The sequence below is a fragment of the Typopeltis vanoorti genome, chromosome 23 (assembly GCF_054136105.1).
Source record: "Typopeltis vanoorti isolate ZY-2024b chromosome 23, IOZ_Tvanoo_1.0, whole genome shotgun sequence".
Taxonomy (NCBI): domain Eukaryota; kingdom Metazoa; phylum Arthropoda; class Arachnida; order Uropygi; family Thelyphonidae; genus Typopeltis; species Typopeltis vanoorti.
The window spans coordinates 70070273-70094676 of NC_143571.1; the positions used below are offsets into that span (position 1 = coordinate 70070273).

General features: G+C 37.8%; 1 protein-coding gene across 1 annotated transcript in view; it reads left to right on the plus strand.

Moving 5' to 3' along the window:
* Nucleotides 1–24404, plus strand: part of LOC150093941 (cell adhesion molecule Dscam1-like) — a 1598688-nt gene that overhangs the window by 53724 nt on the left and 1520560 nt on the right. The window contains exon 2 of the mRNA XM_090412925.1: nucleotides 13816–13965. Within this exon, the coding sequence (XP_090269051.1) occupies nucleotides 13816–13965 (150 nt within the window). The remainder of the gene's footprint in view (nucleotides 1–13815; nucleotides 13966–24404) is intronic.

Sequence of the window (24404 nt, forward strand, 5' to 3'; positions counted from 1 at the left end):
TGAGAGTGCTTGACCTGGTAATAGTATCTGAGAATTTGACTGTAATGAATATGACCATGTTGCCACCTATTGGTGAGAGTGATCATAAGGCCTTGACCTGGGAGGTGGCTAAAGGTGTGAAATTTGTGATTAAGACAGGGCATATGTGGAATTACCGTGCTGGCAAGTATGACAAGCTTAGGAGATTGCTTGGATCAGTGCCATGGCATGTACAACTGCAAGGGCTGGACGTCGATAGAGCATGGGAATTGGTCAAAGAGCATTTACAAGAGGTTATGGCTGATTGTATACCTAAGGTCCGAATAGTGAAACAAGGAGGGGTTAAATGGATGAATAACACCATTAAGCTTGAGCTGCAAAAAAAGAAACAACTATGGAGGGAATTTAAAGAAAGGGGTGACCTGCAGGCACACGAACGGTATAAAGTACAGGCTAGAAGGGTAACGAGTGTGGTAAAAACAGCAAAAGCCGATTATGAAAGGAAACTAGCTATGCAAGCAAAAGAGAATCCCAAACAGTTCTTTCAATATGCTGCAAGCAAGAGAAAAACTGTACATGGCAAATGATTTTAAGGAATGACAATGGTAAAGAGTTCACTGAACCAGTCGATATAGTGGAGTTACTGAGCGCGCACTTTGCAAAAGTATATCATCCAGGTGGTGATGTTGAAAAAATGAAGGAACCATTAGTTTATATGGGAATTGTGATGAATGAAGTGGAGGTGAATAGTCTATTACAGAACCTTAATGTGAATACATCTGTGGGATTGGATGGTATACCGGCACGGGTCTTGCATGAAGCGGCTAATGAATTATCAGTGCCCTTGACCATGTTGTTTAATCTGAGTCTCAGGTCTGGCTTAGTCCCGAAGGCATGGAAAGAGGGGAAAATAGTTCCACTGCATAAAGGAGGATCCAAGACTATGGTTGCAAATTACCGACCGATCAGCATATCAGGAGTCGTTGTCAAGGTCTTGGAGAAAGTAGTCAAGAGAAAAATACAGGAATGGATTGATGAAAATGAGATACTGTACAGAGGACAGCATGGCTTTGTGAAGGGTAGATCATGCCTCAGTAACTTGCTCAAGTTTTATAACAGGGTGACGGCTGAACTGGATAAGGGAAATGGGTTTACAGTGATACTGCTGGACCTGGCAAAGGCGTTTGACAGGATACCACATGGAATTCTAATCCGTAAACTACAACATATGGGAATGGATATAGGGTTGGTGAGATGGATAGCTGGGTGGTTGATGGAGAGATATCAAAGAGTAGTTTATTCAGGAGTAGAGTCCAAAAAACGGCCTGTGACTAGTGGTGTGCCACAGGGTTCTGTTCTTGGACCACTGCTGTTTAATCTGTTCATTAACGATATAGGGAATGGTCTAAGTGGGACAGTTCATTTGTTCGCTGATGATGCAAAGTTGGGTAGGGCGATAGTGAATGCAGAAGATGTCAAAGTCTTGCAAGATGACTTAGATAGATTGGAGTTCTGGACTAAGGAGAATGGATGTCAATTTAATGTGACAAAATGTAAGGTTATGCATTTCGGAGTGAAAAGATTAGCAGCAGTATACCACATTGGTGGAACTGTACTCCAAGAGATTGATGAGGCCAGGGACTTGGGAGTGTTGGTGGATAGGGAGATGAAGTTTAGGGGGCACATTGCGAAAGTAGCTAAATCAGCTCATCAACTCACTTGGTTGTTGAAAAATACCTTGACGAGCAGAGAAAAACAAGTTATTGTACCTCTGTACCGAGCCCTGATAAGACCTCATCTCGACTACTGTGCCCAGATTTGGTCACCTCGGTTCCTTCTTGATGGGGAGGAGGTTGAGAGGATCCAGAGGCGAGTGACTAAGATGATAGCAGGTCTATGGAAAGCACCATATGAGAACAGGTTGAAGATTTGTGGGTTGCAGAAACTAGTTGATAGGCGGAGGAGGGGAGATATGATTGAGACATTCAAATTGCTAAAAGGATTCTATAGGATTAATTCAGATGATATTTTTGAGATCAGGACTGGTGGTGGGAGAACTAGGGGACACCCATGGAAGCTGGGCAAGAGCGTGGTTAGCAGGGGTGTTAGAGCTGGGTTCTTTACTTTTAGAGTGGTAAATGAGTGGAATAAGCTGCCAGAGTCTGTTGTGGGTGCTATGACAGTGAGCGAGTTCAAGGCAAGGTATGATAGATACTGTGAGAATGTTGAACAGCTGTGTGAACATGATGTTTAGGGCCTCCCTCGATGAGTCTAAGGACTCCTGGAGTAGCCCGTGGTAATAATAATAATAATAATAATAATAATTATATCGAGCCCTTGATGTTGATGGCATATGTTTTTTAAATTACTTTATAAATATATAATGAACAGAATCCTGGTTACAATTTATTTATTCATATGGAGTTTCCTCCCTTTTCTCCCTCATCCCAATTGGGGTGAGTTGAGCCCCCTCATGGGGGGGTTTAAGTATTTATGGCTGTAGATCCGTGTGTTCAGGGGTCCGGTTTGCCTGCTTGCGGGATAAAAAACCCAGATTAACTGGGGGGGGGGGGGAAACCCTGCTGTCCACGCCCAAGACCAACTAACTTGGCTATGGCTGAGGAAGATCCTTAAACTCCTCATGTCGGCGACAGGAATTGAACCCAGGACACTCCTTCCCCAGGCATATGGTTGCGAAGCGCATAGCTGCTAGGCTAAACTACACGGACATGGTTACAATAGCAATCATATAAGAAATTTATATTATTTTACTAAGATATTCATTTGGTACTGGTATGTCATTTAGATGAAGAAACCATATAAGCAGTGCAGCAAGGATCAAGTTGGTGAGTTACATAAGCAGAATGCATTGCCTCAGAGCATGATAAATTCAGTATAAACCAATCTGAACGGTTTTTTACATTATTATTCGTTAGATGAGAGAATGAAAGAAAAAGTGGATCTGGAAAGTATGAAGGTGCAAGATAAGAGGTAAATAAGCGAGTGATGAAAGCATGCTTCCCAGGTGCAAAAATCAAGGATGTTAATGAAGCTGTTTGTTGGGAGAAGGGAAAGAGATGATTTTTATGTCAGGAACAAATTCTTTGAAAAGGAAGAAATATGCAATGAGAGATATAATGGAGTTGTGGAAAGAAGCAAAAATTTTGAGTCTGCTGCCTTGGTATGATAAGACAGTGCTGAGAGGAAGAGCTATGATTTCCAACAAGTCAATGCGAAGATTGTGCAGGAGGAATGGTGTGCAGTTTATTGATGTATTGAGTGAAATTTGATGGACAGAAAGGATTTATATATGCCTGACAGAATACATTTAAACGGTTTTGGAGTTAGATGTTTGGAGAAAGTGTGGTTTAGTGAAAGGTTAGAAGTGCAAAACCAGAGAAATTAGAGATGTTAGGGAAGAATGCAATCGATCATGTATTGGACCACCCCTATGTTAAATGAGCATATGTACAGAAATGATTATGTGATGCTGAATGTAATTTCATAGGTTTCTGATTCAATTGGGTTGGTAATGACATTACACAAGGGCAATTGTGGGTACAAGTGGATGTTGAAATGTATGCAAATGAATTCCACAAGTATCAGGAATAAGGGAGAGGAGTTTAGGGCATTGGTCAGCTTGACATGGCCATAAATTATAGTCCTCATTGAAGCTCGGTTGTAGGGATAGAAAATAAAGGGTATTTTGTTTTCAGGGAGGATAGAGGGAATAGGACAGGAGGTGCGGTATTGCTAATGATAGCTGAAGAATTACAACCAAGGAAATTAGAAGTTAAAGAGGATTTTAAGTCTGGGTGAGATGGTTAATTTAAGTCTGTCTGCTATGAGGTCAGTTGGATAAATGTATTGCTGGTTGTTGGTATAGACCAGGGGGTTCACAGGAAGATGTAAATGCCATGTATTGGCAGATTAGCAGAATGAGTGCAGGCTAAACAATTATTATAGGAGACTTCAAATATGGGGACATAGATTGGAGGGAGGAAAGGAAACATGACAAGATAGAAGTGGAATTTATACAATTGATAACAATTACCTGAAACAACATGTTATAGAAGAGACCAGGGGTTTGAGACTGCTGGATCTGGTAATAGAATCACAGGATATATCCATAAGGTAGACACTCCACCTCCAACTGGGGAGAGTGATCATGAAGTGGTGTTCTGGGTAGTTGCTAAACATTATTATTATTATTACCCAAAGACCCCGTGGAGTCAGAGACTCATCTAGGAGGTCCTTTTATCATACACACAGCTCATCATACCATGCTTTAAACACACTCATATTCTCTGCAGACACCACGCTCTCAGGCAAGGCATTCCAATCATTCACAACTCTGCATGCAAAAAACCTGCTTCTCACTCCCATGCTCACACTCTCTTTACACAGTTTCCAGGGATGACCTCTCGTTCTCCCCTGATCTTCCACTGTTTTCTGTAGAACCTCTCCAACATTGATCCTATAACAACCCCTTACTAACTTGTAGGTCTCTATCATATCTCCTCCTCTTCCTCCTATCCACCAGACTCTGTAAATTGAATCTTCTCAATCTTTCCTCATATTCACCATTCCAGAGGGTAGAAACTACCTTAATCAGTCGCCTTTAGACCCTTTCCAACATGTCTTCGTCCTTCTGAAAACCAGGTGACCAATGGCACAATAGTCCATATGTGGCCTAATCAAAGCCTTTTACAATGGAACAAGAATCTCCCTACTTCTACAAGTCAGTGTCCTCTGCATCATTCCTAGAAGCCTTTGTGTTGTCTTCACAAATTTGGCTATGTGTCCTCTAAATTTCAGATCCTTATCCACTATCATCCCCAGATCTCTTATTTCCTCCACCTCTGACAATATATCCTCATAAATTCTGCATCCCAGCATGAATTCTGCATCCCATTTTTGTTTTCCAAAATTTAAAACCTTATATATCGTTTCTTAGCCGAATAAGAAACTCAAGGAGTTTCATGCCGAATATAGTAAAAACTATATAAAGTTCAGTGATTCCAAGCATAAGCAAACACCTGGATACTGCAGCAACTGACCCTTAAGGTAGTGCAAGCTGAGGCAACTCATGTAAAAGGTGGAGCGAGCTCTGATCACTATTCTTGATATTTATCCATAATGTGAACTTAACTCCTAGGAGCTGATTATTGTTCAACATTATGAGAGAAGGTCACTACCCAGACCGGTTTCGACCTTTTTTGAGGTTGAAACGGGTATGGGTAGTTTAAGGATCAGTTGCTGCAGTATCCAGGTATTTGCTTATGCTTGGGATCGCCGAACTTTATATAGTTTCTACTATATTCGGCATGAAACTCCTTGAGTTTCTTATTCGGCATGAAACTCCTTGAGTTTCTTATTCGGCTAAGAAACGATATGGGATGTAATATCCCTTAACTTAAACAAGTCATATGTCGCTGAATTGAAGCCTTTGACTCTTCATATATCTAATAATTAAAACCTTACATTTTGCAACATTGAACTCGCATCCCCATTCCCTTGCCCAATCTCTCAACTTATTAAAGTCTTCTTGTAAGGTCACAACATCTTCTCTGCTCTTCATGGTTCATCCCAACTTTGCATCATCTGCAAACAACTGAATGTCTCCATCCAAATCTTTGCCAATATCATTAATATACAAGTTAAACAGCAGTGGCCCTAAAACAGAACCCTGAGGCACACCGGTAGTGACTTTCCTTTTCCTGGATATTTCTTCACCAAGCATACTTGCATCCCATTTTTGTTTTCCAAATTTTAAAACCTTACATTTTGCAACGTTGAACTTGCATCCCCATTCCTGTGCCCAATCGCTCAATTTATTCAAGTTCTCTTGAGGCCACAACATCATCTCTACTCTCCATCGTTCGTCCCAACTTTGCATCATCTGCAAACAACTTGCTGATACCTATCAGATAGCCAGTTTCCAATCCAATGCACTAATCTAATATCTAATCCCATCCGCTGTAGTTTCAATCAACTTTCAATCAGACTATCAACTTATCATGCGGTAAGGCAACTTATCAAGATAATTTAATCTAACATCTGGAATTCTTTGTCAAGAAAGGATTTATGTTGAACTATAATGCTAGTAATTATGTCATAGGAAGCATCTTGGAGGAGTGATTATTATTATTATTATTATTATTCAGGCCTCCATGGAGTCAAAAGACTCATCATGGGAGGTCCTTCCTAAGAACATAAAGTCTGTCAAGACTCATCGAGGGGAGGTCCCCCTTCTTCTTCTTTGAGTGCCATCTCCTATCGGAGGTCGGCGACCACCTTGGCAAATTTTGAGTGATTCTCAGCTATTCTGAGCAGTCTCTCAGAGTTCATACCAGTCCACTGTCTAATATCTGCCAGCCAAGATTTTTTTCGTCTTCCTTGTCTTCTTCTTCCATTTATTTTCTCTTTTATAATCAATTGAAGTATCTTATATTTTTCATTACAAAGTAGGTGACCAAGATATGCAGTTTTCCTTCTTTTTATGGTATCTAAAAGTTCACGTGATTTCCCCATTTGTTTCAGTACTTCCTGATTGGACGTTTTTGCTGTCCATGGGATTTTTAACATTCGTCTGTATAACCACATCTCAAAGGCTTCAAGTCTTTTTATTGATGTTGTCTTCAAGGTCCAAGTTTCTGCACCGTACAGCAGTATAGACCACACATAGCATTTAACCATGCGTACTCTAAGCTCTAAGTTTAAACTGCGGTTACACAGTGTTGATTTCATCAAGAGAAAATTTTTTCTTGCCATTTCAATTCTAACTTTTATTTCCATTTCTGGATTGCAATCTTCATTTAACCAGCATCCTAGTTTAAAAAGCGGAAGTTTGTGTTGTTTCACAAATCCATCAAATGCCGAAAAAATGTCTTCTCCCCTAGTCCTTCCCAATAATGGTATAATTTTCAAAAGTTCTTCTTTACTTGAATAATCTTAAAATACCATGCAAATAAATACCATTAACTGAGCAATATCAGTGAAGTCATTCGATTCATCAAATTGTGATGAAAACTTGGTGAATGTCTGACATTAACCTGGCCTGAAAACTTTTCTCCGGCAATTGGAACTCTTCCTTTTAGCAATTTGAAACCTTGTCTAGAAGTAGTCTCTCTCTGGTGACATCTTGAACCGAGAAGCTGCTTTCTGGAAGCGGGAAACTTGTCTCTCTCAAGCAACGTGGATCCGGGCAGTCTCTCTGATGGCGACTCTGGACTGGGCGGCCTCCTCTCTGACAGCAATTCTGGAACCAGGACCCCTTCTGCTTGCTTCAGTCCCTTTTTATTAGGCCTCCTCTGAGACCTTGCATGAAGTTTGGCAACCCCCAAAGAATTGATATGAGCCTTTCATCTTAAGTTTCAAGTTCGGCATGCCTTTTGTTCTCCTCCGCTTTCTGTTGATTGTAAGTTGCCAGCCATCGGAAAGTTGTTTGAACTCTTTCTGACTGACTTCGGAGATGTTTACACTTAGAGCCTGCAAGCCTTTCTCATACATACAAGTTTCAATAACAATCTTTCTAATGCCGCCATGTACAGCTTCGGCAACAAAAACATTGCCTTTGTTTTTAACACTCTAACATATTCTTATTAAAGCAGTATATACAGTTAGCTTCAAAAGAGTTATTTACAAAAACATCTAGTACAAACTATACCGAGACAAACAAAGTTTATTTTTTTACAATATTCACGTGGGACTTAACCTAAGTAAAAAATCGATGTAATGTGCTTTGGAATATTTAATATTTAAGCTACAATCGAGTTTTTACACTTTGCTTATAATTGTATTCACTCAACTCGGCTCGCTATTTGACTTCTACTGATCCAAATTAATTCATTCACCCAGACTTATAAGAAAATTACTGATTTGACAATTTTAACGAAAAATAAATAAACAATAGCAATACACTTAAAGCGAATTAAAAATAAGACAAAATAATGATAAATAAAATATTATGTTTTCAGTTTTAATTAAATTTGTAAGTAAAGAGGAATACACAAGAGATCGACCAAAAATCGCTCTGCGATCGACGGGTTGAACACCCCTGCCATAATGCATAGCATTATCCATGGCCATAAGGATTTATTTATTTCATGTGCAAACTACAGAAAATGTAAGAGCATACATAGAAATGATTAAAGAAATAGACATTAAAGGAATACAGATTAAAAGCATACATTAAGAGACAAAAATGCCACTTCCATGAAATATTAAGTAAAAACATAAAATGTCAAATTTCACTCATCCAGTGACTAATATAGTTAAAAGCTGTTTCATTACACTGTATTAAATCTTCTCGGGGTACATATATTATTAATGTCTATTAAGCAGCATTGCAGAAGATGATCCATGGTTTGTGTTTCACCACATGAGCATCTGTCATTATCTGTGTACCCCCAAGTGACCATATTCTGCTTTGATCTGCCCATTCTGGAATGAAGTCTACTCAATGTCTTCCATCTTTGCCAGTCAAGATATAACCCTGAAGAAAGAGATTCGTTTAAGTTCAGAGCCTCTGGAGATTGTTCTTGCCACATTCTTAACCTTGTAGCTTTTATGGAATCAAACCAACAGTTCCACTGAGTGAATAAAACTTTCCATAAGGATATGTACTTTGCATGATGGAATACTAAGCTAATTGATGTGAAGTCATTAGCCTCTATATGCAAGTTGTCCAGTCGTGAAGTTACTTCAAGTGCAGACTTTGAATAAAGGATGAAACCAAGAATAATCAAGTGGGAAAACTTTCAACTGCTTGACTCTCAGTATGCAGTTATGCATTGCTTCTGTTAGATGCTGCCTTATCATTTCAAATGTACTCAACATCTTTTTCTACACAATTCATCTACCCAGTGTATTGATGTTAGATGACTACAGAGCTTCTCATAATCGCCCACCTTATGGTTCTACATATAGACCTACTTGATAACAACTTTTTCCTGTTTGACTACCTTCCAAACCAATACCTCATCATTACTTTCACCAACAGGTGGTAGTTTTGATGCCTCACCACCATGTGAGGATATCACCAAATCTAACACCGATATACCTCGTATAGTTTTCATCACATGCTGCTTTAGATAGTTATCCTGCAGAAACTCAACAAATTCACTCTCCTTGTTACTATACACTATATCTTGTTTATAATGCACATTCCTATAATTAAAATCTCCTATTAGGATCATCTTCTCTTTACTTTTCCAACTAATTTTTCTAAACATTTCACAGTCAATACTTTCCACATTCCCTGCCTATAACAGCATCCTATTAGATATACTATTCTTTTGATCTCAACTTCACACCAAACAGCTTCGAACATACTTCACACATACTACCGTTGTCCACTTTGACTCTTGAAGGACACAATTCCTCTGCTACCATTACAAATACTCCCCCTGCTCTCTCTTCGTCTTCCTATCCTTTCGGAAAATTCCATATCCTACCATTTCAAGTCCTGACAGTATATCATCCTCAGTCAACCAAGTTTCACTTTTGCCAATTATCTTTGGGCATACTGATTCAATCAATGCTGCAAACTCAGCCTCTTCATTTCTGATACTCTGCACATTAGTATACAAGCATAACAATTCTTCATTCTTTGAGGCCATCCCATCAACACAATCACTCTTTACCCTCTCTACTGTAGTGTACCTCTCTCTTTGTTCTGACCATTCCCATTTCCCTGATCCTGACTCTGATTTTCATTTATATTGTTATCATCCCCACCATTTTGCACTGCATCACTTTGCTATGCTATAATCACTTCCTCACCTTTGTATCACCTGACTCCTAGTGGTACTAATTTCATATGGATCTGTATACTCTTATTAAATAACAGTAGCTCCAAATCACCAACACTAAACCCGTTCGAATGCATATGAATGGGTTTAGTGTTGGGTTTCAATGTGCAGCATATTGAAAAATATTGATGTGAATACAGTAGTGGACAGTAGTTCTACACATATACCTTTTACTCATGGTCCATCAGCTTTGAACCATTCTAACTTCCCTTCGAATTCATTCCATACATTCATAAATTGAACACTCTCCACCTGACACAATTCAGCCATTGTGTCATTCAGTATCATTACTCTCCTTCTCAGTTCACTACTGTCATATCTGGGGGCAACAAATTAACCACTTTCTGAATAACACTATTATCCTTCACTTCATGCAACAGCTTCTTCACAACTTTCCATTCTTTGTCTCACTATTCAAGTCATTTGTGCCTATCACTACCACCACTAATTCTGATGCCCATTTCTTCTATGTAAAGCATCTAGTATTTGTTTTTTTGTACCACCTGTAAAATATGTCTTGTGCACTTTTAAATTAAAAAAAAAAAAATTAGATTATGAGAGAAAATTAGCTAGGCAAGCTAATTGAATGCAAAAGACTTTTTTCGTTATGTAGCAAGTAAGGAGAAAAATGACTGTTGTAGGATGACCTTAATCAGTGCTGATGGTCTGAAGGTGACAGAGATCAAAAGAAATTGGTGAGTTGCTAAGTAATCATTTTGCAAAAGAGTATCATCCAGGTGGAGATTTTGCAGTGATGATGTGACAGAGATGCATGTCAAAATTCAGGTAGATAAACAGGAAATGCAGCATATTGAAAAATATTGATGTGAATACAGTAGTGGACAGTAGTTCTATACATATACCTTTTACTCCTGGAAGTCCTCACATGGTTGGTAACCACCCAGGTAATCACTTCATGGTCACTCTCACCAACTGGAGGGAGATTTGACACCTGATTTATAACAACATCCTCTGATGAGAAGATCAAATCCAAGACCCTCAATTCTCGTTTGCCCTTTGTTACATACTGCCTGAGGTTGTCCCTCAAAAAATCAAGAAACTCATTTTCTTTACTTCCAGTTGCTATCTCCTCATTCCAGTCTATATTGCTGTAATTAAAATCACCCATAATGATCACCTTTTTCCCATTTGCTTGGCTGATTTGCTTATACATTTCCTGGTTTCTGCCCTTCACATTACCAGGTTTATAGCAACATACAATAATGTATTTCATTCTATTCACCTCTGTCTCACACTAACTACTTTTCTATGATCAGTAGCATTCCACTTACCTTTTTACTTTTTCTGTCTTCACTTAATACACCATACCCTTCCATCTCTATTCCTGTCAGAATGTCATCCTCATCCAACCCTGTCTCACTTATTCAAACAATTTTTGGGTGAACAAAATCAATGCAACCATTTCATTTCCCTTATTTCTGACACTTCTGAGATTCGTATACTAACATAACAGCTCTATCCTGGATCTATAACAAGTTTCACTGATTCCACTTATTAGAAGTGACTTCTCCATAATTTCTTTAAGCCAGTTCTATTTCTCCTTACTCGTTCCAGAATGTTCTTCAAATCCAACCGTTTTCCCTACATCCCAAGCCATCCCCTTCTCTTTTTGTCTACACACATTCATATCCTCTTGGAGCATCAATGTTTCTCACGCTGTGTTCTTCCTCTATCCACCCTGAGTTTCCCGATTTCCCTGTTTGTTTTATACACCTGTTCTCTCATTCTCTGTACTCATGCCGCTCACTTCTTCATTCATAACCACCTCTTCAGTCTCTCCTGTCTTACTTTCCTGTTCTTCCACATCGCTTCCCACTTGATTAGATTCATTCTCTGCACTCATTGCTCTCCCTTCCAGCAGCAGTTTCTCTAAATGACTCACCAAATGCAGTACATCACTCTTATAAGTTCAATTCTTCCTTCAAACTCATTCCACACATCAACAAACTGCACTCCTTTCTCTTCACACATCTCTGCTAACATATCATTCACTTCAGATGTTTCATGATCAGATGTTTACCTCATCTGATCACTGTCATACTTGGGCAAGACACTGACTACCTTTCCTATCAAACTATTATCCTTTATCCTTTTCAGCAACCTCCTGATATCCAATCTTACATTCTCTTTGTCACAATCAAGTCATTTGTCCCTGCTACCACTACCAACTCCTTTGCTCACTTAGTCCATATAGAATGCATCAATTACTCTATTCGTTTTACCTCCAGAAAATAAACCTTGTGCATCTTCTCATTTACCTCATCTCTTTCTTTATCTTCACCAACTCAGCTTTCAAATCTTGCATACTTTTTTTTTTTTTGCTATTATTCACTTTTGCTATTTTATCACCAGTGACATACTTGCTCACCATCAATCCTAAATCCTACTTGCCACCTTACTGTTAACTGCATTCTGTTTTTCAATGTCATCGTAGCCCACTTTATCATTAATTTATCATTTCTTTGTCATGTAAACATATAGGTTTACATTACGTTGTGGACGGTACGTTGCACCCTTCAATTAGAAAAGGCCTAAGTTCGATTCTCATTATGACAGGAGGAATCTTTATATGGACTTTTTCAATCGAAGGTGAGTTAGCCAATCTCATACGGAGGTAGCAGGGTTTTTTCTTCTGGAAACTCGGGTTTTTCATCCTGCATACAGACAAATCGGCCCTTCAGAACACACGCAATTTACAGACAAAAAATACTAGCAGTGGTGGTTGTTGGCAGTAGATGGCGTTGATGTAGGTGATTGGTAGTAGAGGTTCTGTGTAGTACTGGAGATGGAGAGTTGTACAGTAGGTGTCATCCCACGATGAGTCTTCGGACTCCTTGGAGGTGCACGAATAATAATAATAATAATAATATAAATTATCAACCATTTTATCATCGATTGAACTTTATTACCATGCTATCATTTCCACACACTCTCTGAATATTTGCATAATCTTAACCCATGTTGGTTACAATGCCATGTTTCTTACTCATAATTAAACTATTTAAACTCATATTTAAGCAAGCCTCATGGTCCATCAGAATATTGCATATCCTACATACTCACACTCGTTATTTTCTCTTATTCAGCCTCTCTACATAAATATCTCCAACATCTTGCCACTCATACATATTACATTGATGTCATCATACCATTTTTGAGAAATCCATGGCATCTACTTTGTTTGTCTTTTGTGCATACCTATGCAATAATTGCCTTTTGCCACCATGTTGTATCAGTGTGCTAACAAAAACAACTAATTAATGATGATATTGCCTAAGAAATTTATCCAAACACTGTGATCCACACACTGAAATATCTCACAGTAATAATTAATCTACAATTTAGACAATATTGGCACACATTTAAATATAAAATTTACTTATCTCACTGCAGTCCACATGATGACCGATATTTTACTTTTTTATACTTTTATAGAATTCACGAGCCTTGTGCTTTCTTTTCACTCTCAGAGTTTCAGTGTAGGAAACAAGGTTACTGAAAATTATTTACTTCTTCATGTGGTCATTTAGCCTAATATATTCTTCTATTTTTTGTTTTAGGACTTCAGTTTTTATTGATGTTGACTGCCAATTCAGACAGTGCTCCATTTCTATATAAATTATCTAATCTCACTTGGATTTCTTGGAAATAAGACATTTCTTCGTTAACAAGGGTTTCCATATTTAGTGATGGATTTTGGAATTTCTTTTATAACCAATAAATCCAAATTCATTTTTGTAATAATTCCATACAGGAGTGGTCAGTTATCATTTTTGACTGTTGCGAGATTAAGATATTGTTGTAAGATAAAGGTTTCCTAGTTCTTTGCATATTTTCTTCAACACCAACTTTGAACAGCAAGTGAGGCTCTATATTCAGTATTTTATTTATTTGTATTTTTATATGTTGTTTTCTGTTCATGAAACATCTCTTTTAAATTTCACATATCTCCATTATTATTAAAGTTATGTATTAAAATATGCTATCATTAAATCTTTAGGTGGACGGTATAGTGTGTTTCCTTCTGGTGAGCTTCATATTAGGAATGTTACTGGAAGTGATGGCTCCATGAGCTACCGCTGCCAAACTACCCACCGTCTAACACATGAAATTATTGTTAGTGCCACCTCCGGAAGGCTGATTATAACAGGTATGTTTGTGTATATGTACTATTCTTTAATCATTAACTACAGCCTTTTCTGTATAAATAAATACACTGGTTTGGAGTTACTGCTATTAAACCATGCAGCTTCCTAACATATGAAACATAAAATTACTGCTAGTGTCATCTCCAGAAGGCTGATTGTAACTGGTATGAATAATACAAAGCAAGAATTATGAATGGTATGCTGGCAAAGCTGAATGAGGAGAAGGGAGTGCAGTTTGTAAATGTGTGTCATATATTTCAATAAAGGATGATTTGTACAAAAGTGACAGCCTGCATTTAAATGGATTTGGGATGTATCAACTGGAGAGACTGTTGCTAGAAGGAACTCAATGAGTGATGTGAGCAAGAGATCAGAACAGATGAGAAGTGCTTGTTAATGGAAACAACAGCACTGCATAATGGTGTGAGAGATGATGAGAGAATGGAAATGCAAAAGGGATAAGGAAATGAGGAGGGGAAGTCAGGGTTGACACAGAAACACAGCATAAGGAGAGTGGATGTTGGAATCAGTATGTGAAAATTATTGGGCATGGACAGTTGTGAAGAAATCATAACCAACAGGTGGCATGGGTAGGACAGTTAAAGACCTAAACACAAACTGATGTGTTTATTTATGAATGCCAGGAGCATCAGAAATAAGGGAGATGAAATTATTTCACTGATTGAGTTTATTTGTCCAAAAATTCTTGGAATAAGTGAAATATGGTTGGATGGGAATATCCTGATGGGGATAGAAATGGAAAGGCATTGTCAGGATAGAAAGGAAAGAAGAGAGTTAGAGAAAGTGCTGCTGATGATAGCAGGGTAATTATACTCACATAGGATGGAGAAGCAAAGGAAAATCATGGCAATAGTTTTGAGGCAGCATGGTGTGATGCACAGGTTGACAAAAAGAGAGACTTAGTTGGATGTTACTATAGGCCAGGGAATGTACAGGATGGTCATGAAGAAATTTATAAGCAACTCGTTTAGTGAACAAGAAAAGGGAAATCATTATAGGTGACTTTAATTCTAATAGTTGGAATAAAGAGAGAGCATTTTAGAATAAAGAAAATTAATTTCTTGAGTTATTGAGAGACAGCTATGTTAGTTGATATATAAAAGAGGGCATACAAGGACCAAGGGCCCTAGATTTGATCATTTCACCAAAAGATCATTGTGAGGAGTGTCACTTTATTAATATTGTTATTATTTTTGTTATTATTATCCTAAGATCACATGGAGTCACAGACTATTCTAGCAGGTCCCTTTTGTCACGCACACACAGCTCATATCATGCCTTAAACACATTCAAATTTGATGCAGACACAAGTTCTCAAGCAACGCATTCCAATCATTCACATCTCTCCATGCAAAAATAATCCCTTCTCACTGTCTTGTGCACACCCTCCTCATACAGTTTCCAGGTATGACCTCTTGTTCTCCTCCAATCTTCTACTATTTTATGAAATCCTCTTCAATGTTAATCCTATAACAACCCCTTACTAATTTGTACTTCTCAATCATATCACCCCATTTCTTCCTGTCCACTAGACTGCAAATTGCATTGTCTCAACCTTTCTTCATATTCAACATTCCAGGGATCAGAAACTATTTTGGTCAATCATCTCTGGACCAGCTTCGACATCTCTTCATCCTTTAGGAAACCAGGTGATGAAATCTGTGCACAGTAGTCCATATGCGTTTTAATCAGAGTCAGATGCAATGGAACTTATATATTGCCAAAATAACCAATTTTGATAATATATCCTCTAAATTTTAGATTCTTATCCACTATCACCTCATGATCACTTATTTCCTCCACCTCCAACAATATATCCCCACCAAGAGTAAATTCTACATCCCATCTTTGTTTTCCAAATTAAAACCTTACATTTCTCAACATTGAACTGGTATCCTCACTAATGTGCCCATTCACTCAGTATATATTCAAGTTTTCTGCTCTACAACTCATAGTTCGTCCCAACTTTGCATCATCTGCAAGCAACTGTATATCCCCATTCAAATTCTTCTCAACATCATTAACATACAGGTTAAACAGCAGTGTCCCTAAAACAGACCCCTGAGCCACACCACTAGTGACTTTCCTCCTCTGGGCTTACCCATACACAACTTGATACATATCATACAGCCCATCTTCAGTCCAGTGCACTAGTCTAATATCCAATCCTATCAATGCTAGTTTGACTATCAACTTATCATGCAGTAATCTATCAAAAGCCTTTGCAAAGTCTAAGTATACTACTGTATATCCATCTCCCACATCCGATGCTGCCACATTATTGTAATAAAGAAGTAGATTAGTAACATGAAATTTCTTTAGCAAATCCATGCTATCCATCAAAAATTTTCATAAAAACATCATTTTCATTTTCAAAAATTTTCAAAAAAAAACATCAAAACCATTGTTATCAACCCAATTCTGGATCCTGATTCTCACCAGCCTTTCCAACACTTCAACCATATGCGTAACAAGACACATAGATGGGCTTATAATTTGATTCTTGAATTCTGTCACTTCCTTTATGAAACAGTACAATCTTTCCTTCTTTTCCACTTGTTTGGAACTTGCCTCAATGTAAAACCCATATGAAACAAATATATCAAGTCATATGTCAACTCCCTGGCACATTCCTTCAAAATATGCAGTAATATACCATCAAGTCCTCCTTATTAATATCAAGTTTGCTTAATTTCTCATATACCTCTTCCTCACTCACATTCAATCTCTCCTCCTCATTAACCACTGCTCTCAAACTCTCCATGATGTCACACTCACAAGGATGAAAGACCTTATGAACTACTCATTTAATATTTCAACTATATCCCCGTCACAGTTGTCTCATGCAAATGAGAGTCAAACTGTACAAAGCATGAATGATGATGAAATTTCAGAGAAGAAGAACTGGTATGAGTGAACAGGGAGATGTGTAAGGAACTATTGAAATTCAATATTATAAATTGTTAGCATGGACAGAGTTAGAGACTTTGACATGCTTAATTAGTAGGAGCAGCAATAGTAAGTTTTATACCACGAGTGAAGAAGAGGACACAATTTGGAGTAAAATGGATGACAAACAATATTAAGTAGGAATTGCATGCGAAAAAGAGGCTGTGGAAGAGATATAAAGAGACAGGTGAACAGAAGATGCATGAAGTATATAAGACACAGGCCAGAAGAGTGACTAGTATGGTAAGGAAGGCAAAACTGAAATATGAGAGGAGATTGGTTCTAAGATCCAAAGAAAATCCTAGGGAATTTTTTAGCTATGTGGCCAGTAGGAGGAAAAATGACTGTGGAAGAATAATATTGCGGGATTAAAATGGGAATAGAGTGATTGATGCAGACGACATAGACATAGTGGAATTGTTCAATGAACACTTTATTGGAGTATTTCATCCTGGAGGAGTCGGTTTTAATACTAGAGGGATAGGGCAGGTTAGAGGTTTAGAGGTACAGGAGGAGAGTGTATTTCAAATACCGAGTACGCTGGATGTCAGTAAAGATGTGGGACTGGATGGTATTTCATCACGAGTTTTGAGAGAATGTGCTAGGAACTGACAGTGCCTTTCACCTGGCTTTTCAATGAAAGTCTGGCTGTGGGAAAGGTGCCCATGGAATGGAAGGAAGGTAAGATAGTGGCATTGCATAAGGGCGGTAGCAGACTGGAAGTGTCTAATTAGAGACCAGTTTGCGTGTCATCAGTAGTTGTTAAGATCTTGGAGAAAGTAGTGAGGGACCATACACAGCATTGGGCAGATGAGGGTGGTGTTATCCATGAGAGTCAACATGGATTTGTGAAGGGGTGCTCTTGTTTTAGCAATATGCTAGCCTTCTATAATAAAGTTACAAGAGCATTAGATGAGGGAAAGGCATATACTACAAAATTAATAACGGAAAAAACTCACATACAAAGATTATTTAATAGTAAATTTTTGCCTGTGTGTCACAGGCATCTTCAGTACATATTAAGCTCAAATTAAACAATAACTGACAATTCCAAAAAGTGCCACCTAAGTAGCTGGTGTAAGATAACCAAAAAGGTCAATAAATTTCCTATAAAAAATAAAAAAATAAAAAAATCAATACAATAAAAAGTTAGGAAAGATTAGCTGATTTGTAAAGTAGTATATCCCATAAAGGGGACAGACAGATCTTAAACAGATCCAACACCTTACTTCTGTCACCTTTATGGGAGATAGTACTTTACAAGTCAGCTAATCTTTCCTAACTTTTTATTGAATTGATTTATTTTTATTTTTTTATTTTTATTTTTTATAGGAAATTTATTGACCTTTTTGGTTATCTTATTAACCTTTTTGGTTATTTGAATAAGCTAGATAGATGGGCAAATGAATGGTGGGGGGGGGGGTCAGTTTAATGCAGCAAAATGTAAGGTCTTGAGGTTTGGGAAACATCGATGGGATGCTGCATACTCTATGGGAGGGGTTATACTGGAGGAAGTAGGGGAGACAAGAGATCTGGGGTGGATGATTGATAGAAACCTGAAATTTAGGGGACATATTGCGAAGGTAGTGAAGGTAACACAGAGGATTGCTGCAATAATGAGAAGAACACTGACCTGCAGAGCTAAAAGGGTTATCATTCCATTGTATAAGTCTCGGATCAGACCACACTTAGACTATTGTTCTCAGATTTGGTCCCCAGGATTTGAAGGGGATAAATTAACTGTGGACAGGGTACAAAGGGCGATAACAAAGATGGTTTCAGGACTGTACCATGTTAGTTATGAAGATTGGCTGAGGGAATGTGGACTGCAGAGTTTGGTGGATAGAAGAAGGAGAGGTGATATGATTGAGACTTTTAAACTGTTGAGAGGTGGTTACAGGGTTGACACTGAGGAGTTCTTTTGCTTGGTTGAGCAGTGAGAAGGAGTGATGACAAGAGGCCATCTCTGGAAGTTACGAAAGGAAACTGTTTGCAAGAGGGTGAGGAGTGGTTTCTTTGCATGGAGGGTGGTTGAACCATGGAATGCATTGCCTGATGGAGTGATGAGAGCGAGAACGGCAATGAGTTTAAGGAGTGGTATGATAGACTGTGTTTCTCGGGGGGGGGGCCTCCCCTCGATGAGTCTTGATAGACTTTGTGTTTCTTAGGAAGGACCTCCCACGATGAGTCTTTTGACTCCATGGAGGCCTGTATAATAATAATAATAATAAAGTAGTGTCGCTAATGAGAGAAGTAGCAATATGTAAAGAGGACTCCTGTTTCAGATAAGTTTTTTGAAATAGTTAATAGTATATAAGTGTGAGTTCATGAGTAAGATAACTGTAAAGGTTGTGTGCTTGCAATGGTATTGGTGTGTGGGATTTGTTGTTTAAGTTTATTCACAAATTCGTTTAAATTACAGCTCAGTATAGTAACCGGCGAAGGAAAGATGCGGCAACATTGTCCATGCAGGATTTCGATTTCAGTCGTTTCATGAAATGTGAGGTGTGCTATATGTACTTGTTTGATTATATAAATAATTTGTGGTTATTTAAGGCAGATAGATGGAGGGTGTATGTGAAGTGTGAGCTGAATGAGGACTTGATGATGCTAATATGTTGATAAGTGAAAGTGTTAGTAGTAGAAATGCTGCAAGGAGGATCATAAAAAAGAATTGTGTAAAAAAGCAGCAAAAAAAGTTAAAAAAAAGTTTTGAAAAAGAGAATGAGTGATGTGAGAAACATAACAATCGAAGGTAAGAAAGATGAAAGTGATGCAAATGTGGCAGAAGTTAAAAAACAAAGTGCAGTTAAAGATAAGGTGGCCAGCAGCGTTGACTGCTGTAATTGCAGGTTGACTGCAGGCAATTGAGAGAATAAATGAAAGTGTGACGCAAGGTTTGAAAATTTGAAATGAATGACATTAAAAATGTCATGCAAGGTTCGAAAGTTGAGTTGGTTAAGATGAGGCAAGAGATGAAATGGATGCGGAATAAAGAGAATTCGAATATGTATGAAAGAGTGAAAATGATGAAAAAAAATAATGTTGGTATAAAAGAGGTAACAAAAGATCTGCAAGTGGTATTGTGTGATGATTCAATTATTAAAGGTGTGTTGGACGAGATAATGCACAAAGTATGTTTTACTGGAGGTAGAATGAGTGGAGTGATTGATGTATTAGATATGAGAAGTAAGCAAGCAAAAGAGTTGGTAGTTGTAATAGGTACAAATAATTTGACTTCAAACAAAGAACACGTCAGATTGGATATCAGGAGGTTGTTGAGACGGAAAAATGAGAATAGTGAGATAGAAAAGGTAGTAAGCATGTTGTCCAGGTACGAGAGTGGTGAGATGAGGCAGAGAGCAAGGATTATGAATGATATGTTAGCAGAAATGTGTGAGGAGAATGGAGTGCAGTTTGTTAATGTGTGGAATGAGTTTGAAGGATGAAGTGAACTGTATAGGAGCAACGAAATGCATTTGAGTGGTTTTGTTGTGAGTCGCTTGGAGAGACTGCTACTGGAAGGTAGAGAAATGAGTGCAGAGAATGAATCTGATCAAATGGGAAGCAATGTGGAAGAACAGGAGAGTAAGACAGGAGAGATTGAAGAGGTGGTTATGAATTAAGAAGTGAGTGGCATGAATATAGAGAATGAGAGAACAGGTGTGTGCAAGACAGATAGGGAAATGAGGAGACTCAGAGTGGGCAGAGGAACACAGTGTGAGAAAGGTAGATGCTCTAAGAGGATGTGAATGCATTTGTACACAAAAAGGGAATGGTGACCTGGGATCAAGGGAAAACAGTTGGATTTGAAGACGGTTCTAAGATGAATAAGAAGAAAAAGAAATGGCTCAAGTTAAGCATGGAGAAGTCACATCAAATAAATGGTATCCGTGGAACTAGCTATAGATCCAGGAATAAGCTACTGTATTTGTATACAAATGATGAGGATGATATCCTGACAGAAAATGAGATGGAAAGGTACAATGTGTTTTGTGAGGATAGAAAGGTAAAAAGGACAACTACTCAGACAGTATATAACAGAGAGCGCACGAGGATTGGGGATCTTGGATTTGATCATCTCGTTAGAGGATGTAATTATAAATGAGGTGTCAAATCACCTTCCAGTTGGTGAGAGTGACCATGAAGTGATTACTTGTTGGTTGCCAGCAGTGTGAGGACCTCTGTGAGAAAAGGGGTATATGGGGAACTACAAGGCTGGTGATTATGAGGAGCTCAGGAAACAGCTTGCAGGTGTAGCATGAAATGAGGAGTTAGCGGGAAAAGAGATCAATGCGGCTTGGGCGATATTCAAGAACTATCTAGTAGAAGCAATGTCTCAATGTACTACAAGGGTCAGAAGGTTAAGTAAGGTAGGTGTGAAATGGATGAATAAAGAGATTAAGCTTGTGATACAGAGAAAAAAGGCATTATGGAAGCAGCATAAGAGAAGTGGTAATAACCAATTCCATGAGGATTACAAAGACCAGGCAAGGAGGGTGACTTGGTCGGTAAGAGTAACAAAAGTGAGGTATGAGTATCATTTAGCTAATGAAGCCAAAAAGAATCCTAGGAAGTTCTTTTGATATGTAGCCAGCAAAAAAAAGAATAATGGTTATTGAAGAATGACATTGATTGGATAAAATGGTATAAGGACAGCTACTGTGGAAGATATATTAGAGATATTTAATGAGCAGTTCATAAAGGTCGTTCATTCTTGTGAATGTGACATAATGGAGAGATTGAAAGCAGTTGATGATGATGAGGAAAGATTGACCGTAAGTGAGCAAGAGGTGTATGGGGAATTGAGCAAACGTGATGTTAATAAGGCAGTGAGACTTGATAATATATCACCATGTATTCTGAAGGAATGTGCCAGGGAGTTGACATCTGCTTTGACATATTTTTTTAATATGAGTCTTGCACTGGGTTGAGTTCCAAAGGAGTGGAAGCAGGGCAGGATTGTGCCACTTTATAAGGGAGGTGTAGAACTCGAGCATCAAATTATCGGCCTATGTGTTTGTCAGGTGTTGTGGTTAAGTTGTTGGAGAAGCTGGCAAGAACTAGGATTCAGAAGCGGGTCAAGAACAATGGTATTATCTTTGGAACATGGACAATTGGGCGACGGCAACTGGGCAATGGAATAAAAGATCAAATATGCAGTTCTATTCTGTTGATCTATTACCAGGTAAAAATGAGCTAAAAGAACAGTATAAACATAAAATTTGAAAAATCTCGCTTATAATTAAGTTTATTTAAGTTTATTTTTATTGTGTAGTTAGGTTAGTTTATCTGATGACTATCTAGTATAGGCAAGTAGATGATATATATATATATATATATATACTTAAGGTGCTTGTTAACAGTTAAAAGAATGGAATAAACAAATAAATTTGAAAAATCTTGCTTATAATTAAGTTTATTTAAGTTTATTTTTATTGTGTAGTTAGGTTACTACAAATTAAACTACAAATGATGTTTGTTAATTACTAAATAATATTAATAAAAAATTAAAAAACTGTATTTTTTCTTTACTTTAATATTGTGCAATTATACCTTTTCATTTTTAAATCATTTTTGGACCACTCTTTTTAACCATCTCTTTCTTAAATGATCCTAAAAATTTTGAAATGTGATATAAACGAAAATATATAATATAAATATTTATTAACTAGCTGACTCATTTTTTGTATGGGAAATTTCAATATAACTTCTATACAATTCGTAATTCTACACAATAAAAATAAACTTAATTATAAGTGAGATTTTTCAAATTTTATGTTTATACCATTCTTTTAACTCATTTCTCATAATAGATCAACTAGCTAATAGATCAACAGAATAGAATTGCATATTTGATCTTTTATTCTGTTGCCAAGTTGTCCGTCACCCACTTGGCCATCGTCCAGTTGACTGTCGCCCAGTTGTCCATTGTCCAGTCACTGTCGCCCAGTTGTCATGTACCCTTATCTTTGATGGACAACATGGATTTGCTAAAGGATGGTCATGTTTTAGTAATTTACTTACTTATTACAATAAGATGGCTTCCTTGAACAGAGGAGAGGGATACACAGCAGTATACTTAGATTTTGTGAAGGCTTTTGATAGATTACCGTATGATAAGTTGATAGATAGACTAGAGCGGATGGGGTGAATATTAGATTAGTTCATTGGATCAGAGAGTTGTGTATGGGGGAGTAATATCTCAGAAGAGGAATGTCACTAGTTGTGTCTCAGAGGTCTGTTTAAGGGCCATTGCTGTTCAACCTATATGTTAATGATATTTGGAAAGATTTGGATGGGGATATTCAGTTGTTTGCAATGATGCAATGTTGGGATGAACTATGAAGAGTAGAGAAGAAGATGTTGCCTTATAAGAAGACTTGAATAAATTGATTGAATCAGCATGGGAATGGGGATGAGAGTTCAGTGTTGCAAAATGTGAGGTTTAAAAATTTGGGAAACAAAGACGGGATGTAGAATTTATTCTTGGTGGGGATATATTGTTGGAGGTGAAGGAAATAAGAGATCTTCTGTTGATAGTGGATAAGGTTTGAAATTTAGGGGAAGCAGTATTGTCCTCAAAAAGGACAAAACAAAGAATTCTGGGAATGATGAGGAGGAACTGACTTGTAGAAGTAAGGAGATAGGGCTTTGATTAGGCCATACATGGACTACTGTGCCCAGATTTGTTCACCTGGTTTTCAAAAGGATGAAAAAGTGTTGGAAAGGGTCCAGAAGTAACTGATTAAGGTAGCTTCTGATCTCTGGAATGTTGAATATGAGGAAAGATTGAGAAGATGCAATTTACAAACTAGTGGATAGGAGGAAGAGGGGGAGATATCAAAGAGACCTACAAGTTAGTAAGCGGTTGTTATAGGATCAATGTTGGAGAGGTTTTACAGAAAATGGTGGGAGATCAGGGGAGAACCAGAGGTCATCCCTGGAGGCTGTATAGGGAGGGTGTGAGCAGGGGAATGAGAAGCAAGTTTTTTGCAGAGTTGCGAATGATTTGAATGCCTTGCCTGAGAATGTGGTGTCTGCAGAGATAGACTAGATAGACTAGAGTGGATGGGAATTTGAGTGTGTAGAGAATTTGAGTGTGTTTAAGGTGTGGTATGATGAGTTCTGTGTATGACAAAAGGACTTCCTAGATGAGGCTTTGACTCCATGGGATCTTGAGATAATAATAATTAACAAGACAATGCATGATCTTTGCAAAAGGAAAGTTTCTAAAAAGAGTGGAAAGAAAGTAAAAATTGTTTGAAGTTGCAAAGGCAGTGACAAGACAGACTTCAAATTAGAGATCAGTCTGCTATCTAAAGTGACAGTTATAGTATTAGAGAATTTAGTTCATGGTGGATCAAAGATTAAATTTAAAAGAAAAAAAATTCTCTACAGGGCTTAGCAGGAATTTGTGTATGAGAAGGCTGTGTTTTAGAAATTTAGTTACATATATGGACAAAGTTTA